Source organism: Anabrus simplex, chromosome 1, assembly GCF_040414725.1.
Source record: "Anabrus simplex isolate iqAnaSimp1 chromosome 1, ASM4041472v1, whole genome shotgun sequence".
Classification (NCBI taxonomy): domain Eukaryota; kingdom Metazoa; phylum Arthropoda; class Insecta; order Orthoptera; family Tettigoniidae; genus Anabrus; species Anabrus simplex.
Window position 1 is genome coordinate 911,547,885 of NC_090265.1, and position 22,775 is coordinate 911,570,659.

The window sequence follows — 22,775 nt, forward strand, 5'->3', positions numbered from 1 at the left end:
TAATTTCAACCACCCTAATAACAACAACAACAATAATAATAATAATAATAATAATAATAATAATAATAATAATAATAATAATAATAATAATAATAATAATAATAATAATAATAATAATATCCTGGACCGTCGTCAACATGTGCGGACCTTGCTGGAAACGGGTCCTGGACGGGTAATGACTACGATTGCAGTCCGGCCGCCGGTTTAGTACCGCCAAGGCACCTAAGAGGACACCACGCCGGATCTCCTCAAGGATTTGATCCACATTAAAAATGCTTATAGGAAAGCATGGCTAAGATTTAGGAACCCAACTGACCGGGTGGAATACCTGGACCTAGCCCAGGAAATACGAAATCGATTGCTGGAAAGAAAGATTGAAAAATGGGAGGAACGTTGCCGTAATCTCTCATTAAACGAGTCAGATCACGAATATCGGCGGGTTGTATATAAAACGATAAGCATTCAATTATAAATTTCAGTATATTACCGTAGCGAAGCACGGGTATCTTGCTAGTCTAAAATAATGCAGTTTCCATCTTTCTTGCACGTTCTTGAATTGCTGCTTTCTCATTCATGTTTGGGGGCAAAATCTCTCCTAGGCACTTAAATTTTGTAGCTCTTTTGATGTCACCGTACTTCGTCCTCATTGTCCAGGTTTTGTCTGCTGTTTCTTTGAGCACTTCAATCTGCTTAGTTGCAATTTGAAAATTCTCTGCAAAAAGACTATATCATCTGCAAATTATTATTATTATTGTTATTATTATTATTATTATTATTATTATTATTATTATTATTATTATTATTATTATTATTATTATTATTATTATTATTATTTCCCTAGTATGCCCCTTCGGTGACGCCTATGCCATCTATGACAACTGATGGGGAGCTGTTGAGAATCAAACAAGCCTTTGGTTTGAAAACTCAACATACATATCATATTTAGGCTAACAGCCGGTGTTTTGTAAATGTTAATACCAACAGGAAATGTTGTGTTGTACAGGCGATACAAACTCGTGAAATCTTGTGAAAACAAATTGTATTTTCTTTCGCGATCGTATATTACTCTATTTATAACTAGCTGTCGTTCCCATCGTTGACAGGTTGCTGTTTGTATAATTGCAGCACTAACCCCATCGAGCGGAGAATGGAAGCACACTTCAGCTAACAATAAAAGCGAAAACTGTGGTATGCGAGCAGAAAGCTGAACAAAAGTCTGCAGGACTAAACGCTTCAAAGTTCGACAAAAATGAAATCTCTACAATGGTTTTCCGTGGTTTCCCATTTTCACACCAGGCAAATGCTGGGGCTGTACCTTAAATCAGGCCACGACCGCTTCCTTCACATTCCTAGCCCTTCCTTGTCCCATCGTCGCCGTAAGACTAGTGATGGGACATTCGATTCATTTTACTGAATCGATTCATTTGATTCCGTTCACGTTACTGAATCGATACAGTGATCGGATTCACGGCTCACTGGTCACCGCTCCTACTGCATCTGTGTAGTACGTGCTGGTAAGACAGCAACAGCATTCAGTGCTCGCAGCTGCCATCTGGTCTTCATGCTATGAACTCCTTTCTTAGAAAAAATGCTAGTTACTCTAGTACATCGAAGGTGTCCGGCGACGCAGGGTGGGAAAGGTTAGGATTAGGAAGGTAGCAGCCATGGCCTGAATTAAGGTACAGTCCCAGCATTTCCTGGTATGAAAATGGGGAAACTACGGAAAACCATCTTAACGGCTGCCGACGGTGGGATTCGAACCCACCATCCCCCGAATGCAAGCGCATAGCCACGCGATATTAACCGCACGACAACTCGCTCAGTCATTTTTGAAAATATGTATTTTTCTATCAGCTGAGGATTTTTTTAATCGTCATATTTTGTATAGGCTACCCGAGATGGCAAGTAGCCCGCTGGTTTTCTGATTCAACATACTGTTATTGCGTCTGTCCACATATGATTGAAGTCTTGTGCAACGATGTGACATATGAACTGAGAGAATACTGAGCCGTTCTTCCCAATATAAAACAGGTACTTTTGAAAGGTCATGAGCATGACTCTCAGTCATAGGGCAGGCTAGAGTCGAGTTTAATTGTCAAATGTCAACTAAGTTAGAATACTAAGATTCATTAAACTAATAAATAGTATAACCTAATAGCCTACCTACTTACTAGCTACTTCAGAATTATGTTGTGACTACCTTTCTAACACTGCAAATAAATCCATCTATTATTTAAACCTCCCTGTAAGAAGAGGACAGTGAATGCAAATGGGTATTATTTTCAAATGAGCTGAGCTCGAGAGTCCATTATAGCACACGATTCTTTCAGTGTAGCATGGCTCACTGTATGTCTCGCTGCAGTGAGCCGATAAGGAGCCGTGCGTATCTTGTGTCTTACTGAGCCGTGCTCGTTCACGATTCTTTCGGTGTGCGATGGCTCACTGTATATCTCGCTGCAGCGGAAGCTCGGCTCTCCGCGTGTCCAGTGAGCCGATAAGGAGCCGTGTGTATCATGTGTCTCACTGAGCCGCGCTCGTTCACGATTCTTTCGATGTGCCATGATTCACTGTCTCGCTGCAGCGGAAGTTCGGCTCTCCGCGTGTCCAGTGAGCCGATAAGGAGCCGTGTGTACCTTGTGTCTCACTGAGCCGCACTCGTTCACGATTCTTTCGATGTGCCATGATTCACTGTCTCGCTGGAGCGGAAGCTCGGCTCTCCGTCAACGTCCAGTGAGTGTGCCACTCAGCACTGTCCGCTAGGAGTAAGCTGAATCGTGTGCCGTGAACTCGCCGTTCCTGTGAATCGATTCACTCGGATACTTCAATGAATCGATACACTGCTTCGAATCATGCATTCAGTAGCCAACACTACGTAAGACCTATCTGTGTCGGTGCGACGTAAAGCAAGTAGAAAAAAAATCTCTACAAAAAATATAAATAAATAAAAATAAAATAAAACATAAAATTCAGTTAGCATCTCTTGATGGTAAGTTCTAGGGACTTGCAACAGTGATATCGTTTCTTCGGTACCGAGCTCGATAGCTGCAGTCGCTTAAGTGCGGCCGGTATCCATTATTCGGGAGATAGTAGGTTCGAACCCCACTGTCGGCAGCCCTGAAAATGGTTTTCCGTGGTTTCCCATTTTCACACCAGGCAAATGCTGGGGCTGTACCTTAATTAAGGCCACGGCCGCTTCCTTCCCACTCCTAGCCCTTTCCTGTCCCATCGTCGCCATAAGACCTATCTGTGTCGGTGCGACGTAAAGCAACTAGCATCCATGCATCGTTTCTTCGGACTTAGTGATATTAGAGCATTCGAGGCCTAGGCTTCCAGTATCCTCTTTTATGATTCACTCCCTTTTCCCTCATTCTTCGAGTGATCATTCGCGTTTTTTTTCTAATTCCAATTGCCATCTTCATTATCTTCAGATGAATAGTGGATATTGCATTCGGGAGATACTGGATCGACAGCGCCGAAGGTGGTTTTCCACGGTTTCCCATTTTCATACCATGCAATTTCCGGGGCTGTGTCTTAATTAAGGCCACGGTCGCTTCCTTCCCACTCTCAGCCCTTTCCTATCCCATCGTCGCTGTAAGATCTGTGTCGGTGCAACGTGTAGTAAAAAGTAAAAAAAGGAATACAAATTTACGAATAGTGGCTAATGACCACCATTGTTAGCTAGTTTATTACCACGATGACTGACCAATTTATCTCCGTCAGTGATCCTCGTGTTGATACACAGTATTTAGCAATAAAAACTTTAATTCGTAAGATATCTCCATTGTCATAGCTCGAACGGAAAAAATGCAACATACAAGGACTTGAGATTAGATCATCTATCCTTTTTTTTATGTACACCTCTTTGACAGAACTCAACTTCCGCAGATATTTAATGAACATAACGTAATGTGAAACATGTAATAATCGCGAATATCTCCATTATTATTACTCTTGAGGTAAAAAGAGAGATGAAACATTAAGACATTGAAAATGATGTTTTGCACACCTTTTATTGTGTACAGTTTTTCGACGCAGCTTATATTAACGGAGAATATTGACAGTTCTTGTTTTGCTCCTCTTACTATTGATACGGCACTGTTCTTCTTCTACCGTATTTCTCAGACTTGTGGGGTCGCGGGTGCGAACTGTGTCGCAAATGTGGATTTGGCCCTGTTTTACGGCCATCCTTCCTTACACCAACCCTATTTGAGAGATGCAATCATTATTGCGTTGGTTGGTGGTGTGGTTTGTTGTCTGAATATGAAGGGAAAAGTGCTGGGACAAACATAAACACCCAGTCCCAGAGCCAGAAGAACTTTTTTTTTGCTAGTTGTTTTACGTCACACCGACACAGATAGGTCTTACGGCGACGATGGGACAGGAAAGGGCTAGGAGTGGGAAAGAAGCGGCCATGGCCTTAATTAAGGTACAGCCCCAGCATTTGCCTGGTGTGAAAATGGGGAAACCACGGAAAACCATTTTAAGGGCTGTCGACAGTGGGGTTCGAACCTACTATCTCCCGAATACTGGATACTGGCCGTACTTAAGCGACTGCAGCTATCGAGCTCGGTGCCAGAAGAATTAATCAGATGCGATTAGAATACCCGATCAGGCCGGGAATCGAACCCGGGACCCTCTGAATCGAAGGCCTCAACGCTGACCATTCAGCCAGGACGTCGGACTTGTACTCATATAGTTTAAAGTGAATATTTGAATGTAACTGTCTACATCTAAGGTAGTATTTCAGTACGTGAGTAAAATGTGGTCTACGATAGTCATTAGTCATTAGCACAACCAGTCTCATCAGCTACAATGCATGGTGTAAGAGAAATACCCGGACAAACGATGTGAGCGGATTCCTCACACCAAAACAAGGCGAAAATATCCTATAAACACACTGCTGCAGTCGCTTAAGTGCGGCCAGTATCCAGTATTCGGGAGATAGTAGGTTCGAACCCCACTGTCGGCAGCCCTGAAAATGGTTTTCCGTGGTTTCCCATTTTCGCACCAGGCAAATGCTGGGGCTGTACCTTAATTAAGGCCACGTCCGCTTCCTTCCCACTCCTAGCCCTTTCCTGTCCCATCGTCGCCATAAGACCTGTCTGTGTCGGTGCGACGTAAAACAACTAGCAAAAAAAAAAAAAAAACACACTCGGAAATGCTTCGTTTAATATTGGTAGCTCATAGGAAGGGTTATCAACTCATAGCAACTCAAACAAAATATGTTCAAGATGTCCTCGTGCACGTGTTTACAGTCAACACCTATTGTAGGCACAGCCACAGTGGCGACACCAAGGGGCGGGGACGGGAGCGCGGTTGTCGGTGCACTGCGGAATTAAAGTTTGTCGTGTGGGAACGGCCTACTGTTCTTTTACCAAGTATGACATGGCACGTAATGTTTTTGCCACCACGCAAACATCACTGAGTTCGGCGGGGATCGAACGCAAGATCTTGGAGTTGTGGGTCCAACATATTAACTAAGCACCAAACAGCGGCGACTGTCACAAACATCACGTTATTATCTGACAAAACGAATCATTTGAACACACATACATACACTTTCAACAATAATAAACAACTAAAAAACGAAGAATTTCAGGGTGTGTGTTTAAAGAACATAATGTTAATCAAATAATATATAGCCTAAGTACGTTCCGGATAACTCTGAGCTGAAGTACCGAGTTTCAAGAAATTGTCCAGCCTTTTTTGCTAGTTGCTTTACGTCGCACCGACACAGACAGGTCTTATGGCGACGATGGGACAGGGAAGGGCTAGGAGTGGGAAGGAAGCGGCCGTGGCCTTAATCAAGGTACAGCCCCAGCATTTTCCTGGTGTGAAGATGGGAAACCACGGAAAACCATTTTCAGGCTGCCGACAGTGGGATTCGAACCTACTATCTCCCGAATACTGGATACTGGCCGCACTTAAGCGACTGCAGCTATCGAGCCTATTTCCCGTGATGTGCAAACATTTAGACAGACAAAAATTGAACGGAACAAACTTTCAGCTTCTACATATCTAATCCGAGATAAAAACAAAAATTGAGACAAAAAATTTGAAGCGTACAGATAGACTTGTAATTTTATTTAAATAGACGTGTCCTTAAAATATGTATTTTAAAAATAAAATGCAACTATCTTGGTAATTTGCTAGGTACTCGTATTTTTAAACCTCCAATTTAGCGAAATTTTATCGTGGTAGGTATAGGGGTAGCGTGCCTGCCTCTTACCTGGAGGCCTGGGTTCGATTCCAGGCCAGTTCAGGGATTTTTATCTTGGTCTGAAGGCCGGTTGGAGATCCACTTAGCCTGCGTGTTTACAATAGAGGAGCCATCTGACGGTGAGATAGCGGCCCCGGTCTAGAAAGCCAAGAATACACGACGAATCCTCATAATCTGCAGGCCTTCCGGCTGAGCAGCGGTCGCTCGGTAGGCCAAGGAAGGCCCTTCGGGGCTGCTGCGCCATGTTTTTTTGTTTTTTTAAGGAACCGGTACATAAAGATTTTCGTTAACAGCGAGGGATACAATCGTTGAAAGGTTTTTCTCAACCTCTGATTTAGGTCGTACTTGAACAGAGGTCTAGCAAAAATAATAAACAAGCTGTATTTTACGATACATAGAGTAGAATGAGTTATCTTCAGCATCATGTAACACGCATGACACATAGGAGTAGTCGCTTCCTGTTTACGTTCGTACAGCGTGCCTTTGCAACGCGGAGTTCGCGGGTATGGCTCGACTGCTTGTTTAATGAAGTCCATGTGAGACAAATATTACAAAAGAGTCACGTAATTCCCGCTGAAGCCAACCACAGCACAGCATAGCGACACACAAGTCCGTCCTTCCTTGTTTAAGCAAGTAGGCTACCGTAAGACCGAAGTTCACAAGGCGCCACTGATATTGATACAGGACACAGGGCTGTACAGTGAGAACAGAAAGTATTCGCATTGTGCCTAACAAACAAGAAAAACGAGTGTCGTGAAGAATAGGTACACGATAAGGTGAAGTATATGACGTCACCTGGCAGTTGATCTATCATGGTTGTAATTTTATCACAAACAGAATAAAAATGTAAGCAAGTAAGTTCAAAATTTGCTTAGCAGATCAGAAACAAACTGACCATATTCCTAGCATTATTTTGCCCTCTCTGTTTTAGTAGTTTATTGATCGCTATCACGGCTCCATGGTTAAGTAGTAAGCGTGCTGGCCTTTGGTCACGGGGGTCCCGGGTTCAATTCCCGGAAGGGTCGGGAATTTTAATCATCATTGGTTAATTTCGCTGGCACGGGGGCTGGGTGTATGTGTCGTCTTCATATCATTATATTTCATCCTCATCACGACGCGCAGGTCGCCTACGGCCGTCAAACCAAAAGACCTGCATCTGGCGTGCCGAACTTGTTCTCGGACACTCCCGGCACTAAAAGTCATACGCCATTTCATTTCATTACTGATCGCTAAACTCATTTCCTTAGATTAAATTTAATTACAAAATATGTCTAAGGCAAGGAAAATCCAAAATAACTGAACACAGACAAATTCACTGGGCATTTTCTGCACAACGTATGGGAATGATACTAGGGAGAACGGTTAAAACTGTTTTAATGTTACCAAACCTATGCTTCTTCTGCTTCTTCTTCTTCTTAATCCGTTTACCCTCCAGGGTAGGTTTTTCCCTCGGATTCAGCGAGGGACCCCACCTCTACCGCCTCAAGGGCAGTGTCTTGGAGCTTCAGACTCTAGGTCTGGGATACAACTGGGGAGGATGACCAGCACCTCCCCAGGCAGCCGCACCTGCTATGCAGAACAGGGGCCTTGCGGGGGATGGGAAGATTGGAAGGGATAGACAAGGAAGAGGGAAGAAAGCGTCCGTGGCCGTAAGGTAGGTACCATCCCAGCATTTGCCTGGAAGAGAAGTGCGGAAACCACGGAAAACCACTTCCAGGATGGTTGAGGTGGGAATCGAACCCACCTCTACTCAGTTGACCTCCCGAGGCTGAGTGGACCCCGTTCCAGCCCTCGTACCACTTTTCAAATTTCGTCGCAGAGCCGGGAATCGAACCCGGGCCTCTGGGGGTGGCAGCTAATCACACTAACCACTGCACCACGGAGGCGGACAACAAACCTATGCTTCTCTACCATATTGCCCGCCTCCGTAGCGTAACAGTTAACACTATTAGCTGTCGTCCTTCGGTGGCCCGGGTCCGATTCCCGGTACTGTCAGGAATTTAAGAATGGCAGGAGGACTGGTATGTGGTTGAAATGGTACATCCAGTTCACCTCCATTGGGGGGTGTGCCTGAAAAGAGCTGCACTACCTCAGGATGAGGACACGAGTTCATTATTTATTTAATCCGTTTATCCTTCAGGGTTGATTTTCTCCCGGATTCAACGAGGGATCCCTCCTCTACCGCCTCAAGGACCAGGAGCGTAAAACATTTGGTTGGGGATACAACTGGAGAGGAGGACCATTACCTCTCCCAGGCAGCCTTACCTGCAATGCTGAACAGGGGCCTTGTAGGGGATGGGAATTTTGGAAGGGATAGTCAAGGAAGCGGTCTTGGGCTTAAGTTAGGTACCATCCCGGCATTTGTTCTGAAGAAGAAGTGGGAAACTACAGAAAATCACTTCGAGGATAGCTGAGGTGGGAATCGAACCTCCTCTAAACATTTGAGTTCCCGATGCTGCATGGACCACTTTCCAGTCCTCATATCACTTTTCATATTTCGTGGCAGAGCCGAGAATCGAACCCAGACCTCCGAGAATGGCAGCTAATCACACTACTACACCACAGACGTACGTAGGTATTATGAAGATTTTATATTCTTGAAGTCTCAGATATACTTACAACGAAGTTATAACCAAACAATAAACAGATATAATAAATATCGACTATGGATAAGCATATTGTGTATAAGTTATCAATGCCAGCATTATTCTGTACCCATTCAATCAACTAATAACAATTTCATGCGGCTATTTCCAGGCGGGTGCAGCCCTTGTAAGGCAGACCCTCCAAGAAGTGTGGGCGGCATCTGCCATGTATGAGATAATGCTTGTTATTGTAGTGAAGATAGTGTTGTACGCGGTGTGTGAGTTGCAGGGATGTTGAGGACAGTACAAACATTAAAGTCCTCGGGCCAATGGAATTAACCATTTAAGGTTAAAATCTCCGACCTGGCCGAGAATCGAACCCGGGGATCTCTGATTCGAAGAGCACTACGCTGACCATTCAGCCAAGGAGTCGGACATTCAAGCAAATAATAGGTACATTCGGTTACAATTGTCGGGGCTTAAAAGGGGCATGATTCAACACACTGTAATTGTTGCAACAAGTTGGCCGTGCGGTTAAGGGCCCGCAGCTGTGTCCTTGCATCCGGGAGATCGTGGGTTCGAATCACACTGTCGGCAACCCTGAAGATGTTTTTTTCCGTGGTTTCCCATTTCACATCAGGCAAATGTTGGGGCTGTACCTTAATATTAAGGTCAGGGCCACTTCCAACTCCTAGCCCTTTCCAATCCCATCGTCGCCATAAGACCTATCTGTGACGGTGCGACGTAAAGCCATTAGCAAAAAAAAAAAAAAATCTGTCTATACACTATTTTACTTTTGATGGTGGTTTAACGTCGCACACATCGAAGGTTTTCGGCGATACAAGGATGGGAAAGGGCTAAGATAGTGTCTTTACATTCAAGTTACAGTTCTTGTATAGGCAACCATTACGTGTAAAGTGATGAATATGTGAATATGATATTACTCTACGGAGAAGCAAGACGTTATGCATGAGAAGCACAGTACTTATACAAAAAATTATTCTTTGCACGAAGACTACTGGGTTTGGGTATGTTACGGAAGGTTGAAAGACGCCTGCGTGAAATGCTTTTGGAATAGACACGTTCGGTATGTGTGAGTGACGTCTGGTGGATGATAAAGCAGAAGCTGTGTATAATGCAACTGAGGACAACCCGCACACCAGCTAATGAGCCATAACGCAAGATCTGAACATCAGTCAGGCGTCTGTGCTGCGCATATTGCATTGAACTGATTTGTGTACAGTAGCTTCTACGTCGAATGTGATCATAATTACTTCTTATTCCCAGCCTTTTCCCAAGTACACGGAATCGGCAATGGTGTAGATTAAGTTCAGTTTTACAGCCGGATTCCTTTCCTGGCGCCAACCCTACGAAGGATGTATTCACGATTGCGTGTCCTTGTAGTGCTTTGTAGTACAGTGTGCTGTTTGCAAATGAATGTATGTATTAATACGAACACAAACACCCAGTCCTCGAACTGGAAGAATTAACCAAACACGATTAAAATTTATGGCCCGGCCGGGAATCGAGCCCGGGGTCCTCTGAACCGGCCCAGTAAACTGACCAAGGAGTCGGACGTGCGATCATAACTACTTCTTCTTCTTAATCTGTTTGCCCTTCAGGGTTGGTTTTTCCCTCGGATTCAGTGAGAGATCCCACTTCTACCGCCTCAAGGGCAGTGACCTGGAGCGTGAGACTTTGGGTGGCAGGTTACAACTGGGGAGGATGACCAGTACCTCGCCCAGGATGCCTCGCTTGCTTTGCTGAACATGGGGTTTGTAGAGAGGGATGGGAGGATTGGAAGGGGCAGACAAGGAAGAGGGAAGGAAGCGGCCGTGGCCGTAAGTTAGGTACCATCTTGGCAATTGCCTGGAGAAGAAGTGGGAAACCACTGAAAACCACTTCGAGGATGGCTGAGATGGGAATCGAATCCACCTCTACTCAGTTGAGTTTCCGAGGTCGAATGGACCCTGTTTCAGCCCTCGTACCACTTTTCATATTTGGTGGCAGAGTCGGGAATCGAACCCGGGCCTCCGGGGGTGGGAGCTAACCACACTAACCACTAAATGGAATGATGATAATATTGATAATAATAATGACTCGAGTACCGTGTACAGGCATTTTGGTTTCATACCATGTAGGCTCTCTGCCTGTTAACTTCAACATTCCGTATAACTACACAATTAGCAGGGGAACAGATCTCTGTTGGGCGACCTATAACAGAGTTTCAATTAATTTCGTCTGGTTAACAGCGAATGTGGCGACCCCGTGGTATAGGGGTAGCGTGCCTGCCTCTTACCCGGAGGCCCCAGATTCGATTCCCGGCCAGGTCAATGATTTTTACCTGATTTGAGGGCTGGTTCGAGAACCACTCGGCCTACGTGACTGGAATTGAAGAGCCATCTGACGGCGAGACAGCAACCCCGGCCTAGAAAGCCAAGAATAACGGCCGAGAGGATTCGTCATACTGACCACACAACACCTTGCAATCTGCAGGCCTTCGGGCTGAGCAGCGGCCGCTTGGTAGGCCAAGGCCCTTCGGGGCTGTAGTGCCATAGGGTTTGTTTGTTTGTTTGTTTTTAAGCAGCTAATGTATCACCAGAGACCAGTTGCATGTCAGCATTGAACGACACGGAATGTCGAAATGACTTCGTTCCGCCCACTTCAAAAATCTAACAATTTCTGCTGGGTTAGAACCCGCAATTTTCGGATCCGGAGCCCATTACTCTAACAGTAGTTATTACGAACAGAATACCACTCACGTACGGCACATAATTTAACATATTCGTGAGCTGGTGGCTTAAGAAAACTATGCTGTGGTTATATCGTATATTAGCTCATCAAAGAAGCCGAAACGTTCCAAAGAAGCTTGTGCTGACACATCACACTACATAAGGTCCGGAGTATGAGTAATTTTTTTAACTGACGTAGTTTCTGTAACATTCTGAATCACATCATTCATGAATAAGTCAAGGACATCCGCCCAACATATGAGTGAAACATTCCCTTCTTGGAATTATTATTATTATTATTATTATTATTATTATTATTATTATTATTATTTCATACCCGGATTAAATGACGTACTCTCAATTGGACTTCCATAAGTGGCATTTGTTCGTAATGAACGCTTATACCTTCTTTATGATCTTTAAGGTCTGTCACGTCAATACTGGGGATATCATTTCTGTTTTTGTCATCATATGAGCCTAAGGACCTGTTTGTGTTTCTTGATGGATACAATATTTTTACACCTCTCTCTTGGCACAGGCCAGAGCAAAATGTAGCTTGCCGAGCAAGTGGCTGTGTGGTTTGGGTCACGTAGCCATCAGCTTGCATCCGGGAGATAGTGGGTTCGAATCCCTCTGTCGGCAGCCCTGAAGGTGGTTTTCCGTGGTTTCCCATTTCCACACTAGGGAAATGATGGGGCTGTACCTTAATTACGGCCACGGTCGCTTCCATCCCACTTCTATCCCTCACCTATCCCATCGTCGCCATGTGACTGTGCGACGTAAAGCAGATTGTAAAGGAAATCCATCGGCACTTCAGCTTCTCCTACGTACGACAGCATTTAATGGGATGTTTAAAGACTTTATTCTGCACTGGCGCACAACCGTGGATGATATTACCGCTTACCGCTTAGTTACTTGTAGCTACGAAGTGATGGCGGAAAATACCCAAAAGATTTCCACTTATTTCGGTATTTTCTGGAAAACTTAAAAATCTGAAGATCTAACATTTCGGAGGATCTGGCAACACCGTATGGCTCTCAGGAGAGAGCGTGTACAGTGCGTATCATGGGTTCAGTACCATAACTAGGTAACTGAAGATGTAATATTTTGGAATAATTAAGATTTCAGGTTTCTGCATTTATCTATCGTCCCACTCTACACCAGGGTTACCCATGCGCCTCGTCACACGTAAAAATCGCAAGGAGTTTTAAGAAAATATGCTCAACGATCAATTCCTGTTAACAATGGGATGGACCATGTTATATAATATTAATATACGGGTAAGTCAGCTTTATAGCGTTCTTCAAATTAAAAAGCCAAAATACATTCAATAAGATATCTGTATAAATTCATACTTCTACTGAGGTACTTAACATTTGTATTACTCTGAGTGTCAGTACATATGCTTTGTCCCTGAGCACATGTGTCTTATAACCTTTGCAAAAAAGAAAAATTTCCACTGAATGAAAGAAATGCTTACGCTTGTGTAGTTATTTTGTTTTGCTTTTTAGTCCCAATTTCGAAGAGTTACGGGAATTTTCTACATTTCGAGGAGTCTAGGGGGGTATAGGGTTCTCTTGTAACACGTTGTTTTTAGGGAGCGTGGAGGTGCCTTCTTTTCATGAAGGCCTATTTTGTTTCTTTAAGGACTGCTTGGCCGAGGCGGTTAAGGCGTGTTCGGTTCTCCCGGAAGGAAATGGGTTCGAATCCCCGTCAGGAAGTCGTAAAATTTAAGAAACGAGATTTCCACTTCCAGAGGTGCATATAGCCCTCAGGTTCACTCAGCCTACACCAAAAACGAGTACCAGGTTAATTCCTGGGGGCAAAGGCGGCCGGGCGTAGAGCTAACCACTCTACCCCATCACGTGCCGAGGTTACGAATGGTGAAAGCCTTTACCTTCCACCCCTCCAAGGGCCTTCATGGCCTGTACGGAGATGACTTTGCTTTGCTTTGTTTTATTTTGTTTCTTTACCTACCTCAATGCATCAATACACTTACACATTAATTCCTTAGTATCCCGAAAATTTCCCTTAACACCTTACCCGGGTTTCATGTTGAAAATTTATTTAAACTTCCAGGAAAAGTGTAGATCCACGAAAACTATAGTTCATTTGTTTGGGTAAAATATTACACACTGGGTAAATGTTTATACTTTTTAGAAGTGCTCAAATCAATCAATCAATCAATCAATGATGTGCATTTAGGGCGGTCGCCCAGGTACCTACCGATGCATTTCGCCTTCCATTTATTTGTAGCCTACATTAGAGATATGAAATTTGTATGTACTTAAAGGAAAGGAAGACATGCGAATTACAACGAAACAGTCAGCATTGGATGATACGGCGTCCACGGCAACACGTGCAAAGTACTACGGTTTCTCAACTACCCGTACTTTTGATACAGCAATGGAAATCTGAGGTGGAGGGTCCCTATAAGGTATAATAAAACATCGAACGAGGCAATTAATAGCACAAATGTGTTTTGTAGGGGCTTGAGGAGAACATTTATGTGCTCAAGGGAGCGCATACAACACACTGCTAATGATTTGTGTCACAATGAAGTAGAGCTTGCATGATGTGACAACTCAGATAACACAATATGAAATTCAACATGAAGCACAACCAAGTTGCAGCATGTAGTACCCAGTAGAGTATTGTAAAAACTCACCACCAATCGAGATGATTGTGAGGTTCGGGTCACGTACCTGTCAGCCTGGATTCGGTAGATATTTGGTTCGGCAGCCTTGAAAGTTTTCTGTAGTTTCTCATTTTCGCACCTAGCAAATGCTGTGGCTGAACCTTAATTAAGACCATGGTCGCTTTGTTCCCATCCCACCGTCACGTCGCCATAAGACCTCTCTGTGGCAGCGTGACGTAAAACAAATATATAAAAAAAAGCTCATCACCCCAATCAGCGAGGAAAGACAAATACTTCAGAGCTGGTCTGAGTGGTTGAGACTGATTTTCTGAGCCCAAGTTCGTGGGTTCGATCCCGGCTCAGTCCGGTGGTATTTGAAGGCGCTCAAATACACCAGCCTCGTGACGGTAGATTTACCGGTGCATAAAACAACATCTTCGGAACAAAATTCCGGTACTTCGGGGTATCTGTCTGGGTTATAAAGCCAATGACATTAACTAAACGTTCAGACTGTGAAACAGAACGATATTCAGCGATGAGCCACGAAGGGTGAAATAATGGTTTCCTCAAGTCAAAAAAAAAAAAAAAATCTCAGCAGCTTCACCAAGGGAGATAACATAGGGAAGATGGAAGTGAGGAACTTTGGCACAGCTAAGAGGAAGCAGTCAGCCTCCACACATGCGTTACAAGCATTGAGCCCCGAGGGAAGGTTATAAGAAGGGTTAGCCCACTAACCACCGAAAGGGTTAGCCCACTAACCACCGACCGTATGTTAATTTCCAACTTCTCCGCAGTATATAGTGTGGAGTGAGGGTGTTTTCATCCGTTTGACGACAACGACCTTGGACGATCTTTTTCAGCAGTAGTTACGAACCGGCATCAGGTTTCAGCCCCCGACACTTCTAACTCGTAACAGTGACATTCCCTGATACCGCACATGCGCACTGTTATACCGTAATATTTCAGTACCACAATTTCTCAAACCAACACTAAAATATTCCCTTCCATGAAATATGTATCACTAAAATAATTAATTAATGATCTGTTACCGTACGTAAAAACTCCCGGAATCCAAGAGTCTCTTGTCCCATATGGGATGTTTTATATGCTAGTTCTAATTCTAACGTAAAAAGGCACATATCTGCGGAAATATAAAAAATATAGGTATATAAGATAGCTTACAACAATCATAATCATGACCAAAAAATGGCACATGTAGCTCATTAAGATTCTTAGCCTTCCAACACGACTTGGCAGTTTCGATCCTGGCTTAGTCCGGTGGTATTTAAAGGTGCTCAAATACGTCAGCCTCGTGTAGGTAAATATACTGCCACGTAAAATAACTCCTGCGGGACAAAATTCCGGCACCTCTGCGTCTCCAAAAACCGAAAAAATAGTGGAACGTAAATTCAATAACATTATTATTCCAACACGAACTGTTAACCCGTCAGAAGTTTTTTCTTTTCTTTTTTCTTTTCAAGTTGCTTTACGTCTCACCGACACAGACAGGTATTATGGCGACGATGGGATAGGAGTAGGAAGGAAGCGCCGTGATCTTAAATAAGGAACAGCCCCAGCAATTGTCTGGTGTGAAATGGGAAACCACGGAAATCCATCTTCGGGACTCCCGACAGTGATGTTCGAACACACAACCTCCCGAATGCATGCTCACAGCTGCGCAATCCCGTCAGACTTCTGCTAGATAAAGGAGTGTTACGTGGTCAACGTAATGACATCGAAAGCCAGACCGGGTTCTTCCTCTTATATCAGACAGCTCCTTAACTGAACCCATGAGGCCGAGTGAATCCCGTTCCGGCCTTTACATTAAACCCGAGGCCAACGGGCGAAAAACAGACACGCTATCACTAAATCACGGAGCTGGATAAACATGTAGTTCATAGCTGAACTGTAACTGGAAATAGGCACTTTTCAAAATGCGACCGCGGCTTTACAGCCCGGAGGAAACAATATTCCGTTCATTTAAGGCAGGTATACCAATTTTGAAAGCACAGATAAGCTAGACAGTTCTGTATTACCTTTTTAAAAATATATATCTTAAAATAACGTGACTGCTGCACTAGACGATGTCAATACAGTACATGCAGAATATTGAACATTCAACCTTAATTTCTGCTTATATCAAGGGAAAGAAAAATCACTAATAAATAGACCGAATATAAAAACCGGTGTACGCCTACGTGATATATTATGGTGTTCTATGAATTTATTCTTCGTTTGAAGCCGGGCTAAGCGGCTCAGACGGTTGATGCACTGGCCTTCTGATCCCAACTTGGCAGGTTCGATCCTGGCTCAGTCCGAAGCTGCTCAAATATGTCAGCCTAGTGTCGATAGATTTACTGACACGTAAAAGAACTATTACGGGTCTAAATTCCGGCACTTCGATGTCTCCGAAAACCATAAAAGTTAGTGTGACGTATAGCCAATATTATTATTGCCGGCCCCGCAGTGTAGGGGTAGCGTGCCTGCCTCTTCCCCGGAGGCCCCGGGTTCAATTACCGGCCAGGTCAGGGATTTTTACCTGGACCTGAGGGCTGGTTCGAGGTCAACTCAGCCTACGAGATTACAATTGAGGAGCTATCTGACGGTAAAATAGCGCCCCACCCCCTCGTCTAGAGAGCCAAGAATAATGGCCGAGAGGATTCGTTGTGCTGACCTCACGACGCCTCGTAATCTGCAGGCCTTCAGGCTGAGCAGCAATCGCTTGGTAGGCCAAGGCCCTTCGGGGCTGTTGCGCCATGGGGTTTGGTTATTGGTTTTTTATTATTATTATTATTATTACTATCTTCATTTAAAATGTAGGCTATTCCTTTCTTCAACATTTTTTCTGTACTTTTGCACAAGTTATCTCCGTTCTCCTTTAAAAAATGCCCTTCACTTTTTCCTCCACATTTCCTTAATACGAAATATCACCGCCACTTGGCAACACTGAGTACAGCCCCCCACGGCTCTCGACTTGTGAGACCAAGGAGCATTTCTTTCACTTTTATAGTTTCTGCCCGACATATTTTGATTACCTCTTGTATCTTTTTTTCCATCCGAAAAGTATTAGATTAGTCAGGCTTTGGGCACCCACCTTTCGAGACCCTTTTCTTCTATTCGAGACTGTGTTCTTCGAGAGCTCAGAAGTGTTCCTTTTCTGATAACGTTTCAAACCAAACCAAATCCTATGGCGCAACAGACCCGAAGGGCCATGGCCTACCAAGCCACCGCTGCTCAGCCCGAAGGCCTGCAGATTATTAGGTGTCTAGTGGCCAGCACGACGAATCCCCTTACCCGTTATTCTTGGTTCTCTAGACCGGGCCCGCCATTTCACCCTCAGGTAGCTCCTCAATTGTAACCACGTAGGTTGAGTGGACCTCGAACTAGCCCTCAGATCCAGTTAAAAATCCCTGACCTGGCCGGGAATCCAACCCTAGGCCTTCGGGTAAGAGACAGGCACGCTACCCCTACACCGCGGGGCCGGCCTGATAACGCTCCAAGTAAGTGATAATCTCATTTTATTTGCCACAACCATCAGTCCACACCACCGAAAACAAGCGTCTGCTAGTAAATATATTCAACAAACACATAATACATTTCCAAAAAATAAGCGCATATCAATACAACATATTTCCCGCCAATTATCAACACATTGTCAAAGTTGCGAACATTGCAAGAGGTCGACAAAATTTCTTTCCTATCAGAGCGAGCGAGGTGTATTTTGGGGAGATCTTATTTCTCTAATAGCCTACCTAATAAGTGTAAAATGCGATGATTAAATTGACATTTTAACCTGCTCTTCAGGAGAAGATACTTGTATAAGAAAATCGTCAGCGATCGGGGATCCATTGTTTCATTTCTAGCACTTAACAGCAACTAACAAGCGCTGTGCCATATCCATTCCTCCCTGTCCGTGCATCTAAATCGATACTAGATTCATTAAATGGAAAATGTCCTAACCAACACGAGTGGTAATTTGGCATTGTGCATTCCGAACACGGAGTTAGGTGTTCAATAATATACAAGTTTAACAGGATCGTAAATCAACATTTTACAGATTGCAAATTATTTACAAATGAATTATTACTTGTCGTATGTGACATGTACAGGAATTAGGACAAGAGATTTTATCATCTTTCGTAATTTTCACTCTATTTTCATCTTTACTGAAAAAATGTAAGTGTGTAATGAAATTGCAATCAGCCAGGTACGACATTTAGTGTAAATACTGTATTCAAAGGCACCCTTATGTCACTGATAGGTCTGGGAATTTTATGGGAAAATTTACTATACATTAAAATATATTTCTATGGTTCAGTGTCAGAGAATCCAATAATTTAAAACTTGTTCCCTGTTGAAGTCTACTTTCTTACGTGCTATTTTTATCACGTTCAGCATTCAGATCCCCATGCATGTCTCGTGACACAAGATATCTCACACTAATATGGTAAGAATATACTTCATAAGAAATATCAGTAACTCACCTGACTATTTCGACGCTTCCCATTGCGGCGGCTTGCAGAATTGGAGCATCTCCTGAACCGCTCCAGTCAGGTTCATCTGGATCAGCCCCATCCCTTAGGAGACGCTCCACCATCTCCACATCACGACGTCTTACTGCATCATGCAATTCAGTGTTCATAGCAGCGGCAAGTTCTGCGTCGCTTGGTCTACGGACTAGGCCGTTCCTTCTCCCTGTCTCAGTCAGCTGTAGTTCCTTCATTCCACTAAGCATTGCAGACTGGCTGCGAGTTATCCTCCTATTCGGGTCTATACCAACTTTAACACTCTCAGATCCTAGAATTTTCTTCACATCATTTTTATCCCTGTCGTTACTAACTTCTTTGCCTTCCAAAATCTGTGAAGATTCTATATCATGGTTATCCTGCACCGTATCACTATCATTACACGCAATAGAACTAATGTCATTGACAGATTCACTACTGAGTTCAAGATTAGACACATCTATTACAGATGATTGCTCGAAATTTGTCTTATCACTTTCCTCGTTATTGTTTACTGTTTCTGTACTAATCTTACTCCGTAATTCAGATTTGCTATCTTCACTGTTACATTTCCTCTTCACGTCTACGATTGTCGGCGCGTTATTATTTTTGGTCTCCTGCGGCATTGTTGCGCTGTGTATTAGCTCACTGCTTATGGCTTACTGGTTGTCAGAGCCCCCCTACAGGCTGTTTCCGGACGCCTGTTGCTGCCAGGAGGGGGCAGAGGGCGGGATGCTGCCTGGTTTTTGTGCTGCCGCTCTCTCGGTCGCGGCGAGACTCGTGAGGATTATGCCTTCTCGCCAAACCACAAAACCATTTCTGTCTCCTGTCACACACCACACAATCCAGTATAGTTAAAATGGTTTAAGGCGGACTGATTCCTGAGAGGCCGACACGGGACACTAAGTACTTTATTGGTCATCGTACAAAAATACTAATGCACTCTTCTTATTCTTATTCCTGTTTTTTTTGCAACTACTTTGGGTGATTTCTGATAAAAGAGTAGTGATACGAAAATGTTACAATCTTTGGGCTGGGAAAACTTGGGAGTAAGGAGTCGAGTTGTTCGACTAAGCGGTATGTCCCCAGCGGTGAGATAGTGCGGAAAGACATTAGTAGACGCTTGAATTGTGTTTTTAAAATTAGGAAAACCGAGCTCGATGGCTGCAGTCGTTTAAGTGGGCTGTACCTTAAGTAAGGACAAGGCCGCTTCCTTCCAACTCCTAGCCCTTTCCTATCCCATCGTCGCCGTAAGACCTATCTGTGTCGGTGCGACGTAAAGCAACTTGTAAAAAATAAAAATTAGAATATGAAGATACGGTTGAAATTCAAGAAGACAAATTCGGGAAGATATGCATTTATAGGAAGAGGAATTAGGGATTGGAATAATTTACGAAGGACCTAGTGAGTTGACAGTGCGGTTAGGGTCGTGTAGCTGTGAGCTTGCATCGGGGAGATGGCGGGTTCGAATCCCACTGTCGGCAGTCCTGAAGATGGTTTTCAGAGGTTTCCCATTTTCACACCAGGCAAATGCTGAGGCTGTACCTTAATTAAGGCATCGGCCACTACCTTCCCAATTCTAGCCCTTTCGCTTCCTTGCGTCGCCGAAAATCTTCGATGTGCTGGTGCAAAGTTAAACCGTTAGAAAAATAAATACTAAAGGAGATGTTCAATAAACTTACAAATTATTTGAAATCATTATTAAGAGGAGACGTGGCAAACAACTGATAGAGAACCTACCACCTGGGCGACAGCCCTAAATACAGACCACTGATGATTGTAGTGTCGACACTATAAGTAGATTAAGCCCAGTTTTACGGCCGGATGCAATTCCTGCCGCCAACACGATGTGGAGGTACAGTATATATTTACTATTGCGTGTTTCTGTGATGGCTTGCAGTGTGATGTCTTGTATGTAAATGAAGATAGGAATTGAGATGAATACAAACACCCAACCCTTGAGCTGGAGGAATTAACCAGACGCGGTCAAAATCCCCGGCCGGATCAGAAATCGAACCTGGAGCCCTCTGACTCGGAAGTCACTAAACTGGCTAGTCAGCTAAGGAGCCTGAGGCAAGTATTATATATTATTCATAGCCTATTATGAGACTGATACATAGTATAAAACACAGACGACATTCTGCAGGAATATATATGTAATCCACTGAAAATATCGATATTCTGTTTTCATATTCATGATGGCCGGCCCCGTGGTGTAGGGGTAGCGTGCCTGCCTCTTACCCGGAGGTCCCAGATTAGATTTCCGGTCAGGTCAGGGACTTTTACCTGTATCTGAGGGCTGGTTCGAGGTCTACTCAGCCCTACGTGATTACAATTGAGGAGCTATCTGACGGTGAGTTGGCGGCCCCGTCTAGAAAACCAAGAATAACGACTAATAGGATTCGTAATGCTGACCACTCGACACCTCATAATCTGCAGGCCTTCGGGCTGAGCAGCGGTCGCTCGGTAGGTCATGGCCCTTCGGGTCTGTTCTGCCATGGGGTTTGGTTTTTTGTTTTTGTGGAAGAAATTGCAGCAAGGATAGCAAAAGAAAGTCGCCGCAGTCCGAGGTAAATGATATTAAGGCTCGGTTCGAATTTCGAGCCATGTGTGAGATTTTTGAAATGAGAACTCACATCCCTTTGGAGTCGGATTTCACGTAAAATTGAAGGTATCGTGCTGTGATCATGATGTCAACCAAACCTGAAAAACCAACTTTTAGTTAACAGTCCATTAAGGATTTTGGCCGGCAAAGATGACAGTTACCCAGTCAGATGGCCTGCAGATACTGCAGTTCCATGTGGTCAGCATGACGACATCTTCAATCGTACGTTGTTTTCACAATATTGGTCCGCTGCCTTACGTATCAGTTAGCTCCTCAGTTTGTATTACGATGCCGGGTGAGCCCCTTTCTAGCCCTCAATCCGAGATCGAAATCTTTATTTCCCTAGCTTCTTAATCCTATCACAGCATGGGCACCCATATGGCAGCTTCTAGAGGGGGGTCCAGACCTGGGGGTACGTAGCAATTTTAATACTTTGGGAGATAAATGGCTATTTCTATTCTGCGGTAGAATAAACCACGGTATCCCCTGCCTGTTGGTGGGGGACAGTACTACCGCTTTTACGTAATACTGACTTTTAAGTCACTTTCTTGAAAGGAAAACACGTGACTACACTAGATTTTTGCCTTTCCCTGAGAGCAAGAGGGGGGCCGCGGCCCCACCTTGCCCCCGGGTATGGGAGCCCTTGTATCACAGTATATTTCTTAGTGCGCTCTCCTAGAGAGGTAAATTTAAAAGAGGGATTCATCTCCATCTCCTTTAGAAAAGAAATAAAGAGAGACAAAAAAGAAAGAAAGAAAGAAAGAAAGCGAAGACCTCGAGAAGTTGAGGGTAGAGTTGAACATTTTCATTTAACTGCGTGACTCAGGTTGTATAGTCACTGACAAAAAAAATGAGCGGATGGTATTGCATAAGTTTCCCGCAGGTACTATAATAATAGCATATTAAATGTGAGGAGCATACAACACCATGCGTTAATATTTGTGTTGAGCGACTATACCTAAGTACATATCCCAAACAAGATACCTGTTCGGATCCATTCTGAGGAGAAACTTCACTCCTCTTCTCCCCCTATTCAGTGCAAATCTGCGATGGGATGTTTATCCCTTTCAGACCGAGTACGCACAATTGTGCGGGTTCGTATTTTAGTTATCCCTGACCGTATTTGATGTTTTTTCGGCGCTACACCGGACTGCAGTGATTGTGCAGGACACGTGGCGTGTATTTCAATTGATTTCAGTATGCGCTTGACCGCCAGGGCGAAGGAAGAAGAGTTTAAAAAGCACAGTTGATCGGCGAGATGGCAGGAAGCAGTAGTGCCGAAAGTAAGTATTTATTTACTGCGTTTATATTAATCTAGAAGCTTTACTGAATACCGGAATATATTCAATGAAGTGTGTACATTGGTTAGTGAACGTAAATTTTGAAGCTACACCATCGTACGTGATACAACGAGGTTTTGAATTTTGATACGCACAATTGTGTTGGTCCTGTTTTTCGGATGTTAGTTTTTATTTTGTAAAATAAACTAT

At 43.9% G+C, this 22,775-nt stretch overlaps 1 protein-coding gene across 1 annotated transcript in view; it reads right to left on the reverse strand.

Annotated features, from left to right (window-relative positions):
• Window positions 1–19,328, reverse strand: part of LOC136874713 (ankyrin-3) — a 165,534-nt gene extending 146,206 nt beyond the window's left edge. Inside the window, exon 1 of the mRNA XM_067148369.2 lies at window positions 18,660–19,328. Within this exon, the coding sequence (XP_067004470.2) occupies window positions 18,660–19,306 (647 nt within the window). The 5' untranslated portion in view covers window positions 19,307–19,328. The remainder of the gene's footprint in view (window positions 1–18,659) is intronic.
• Window positions 19,329–22,775: the final 3,447 nt, after the last annotated feature.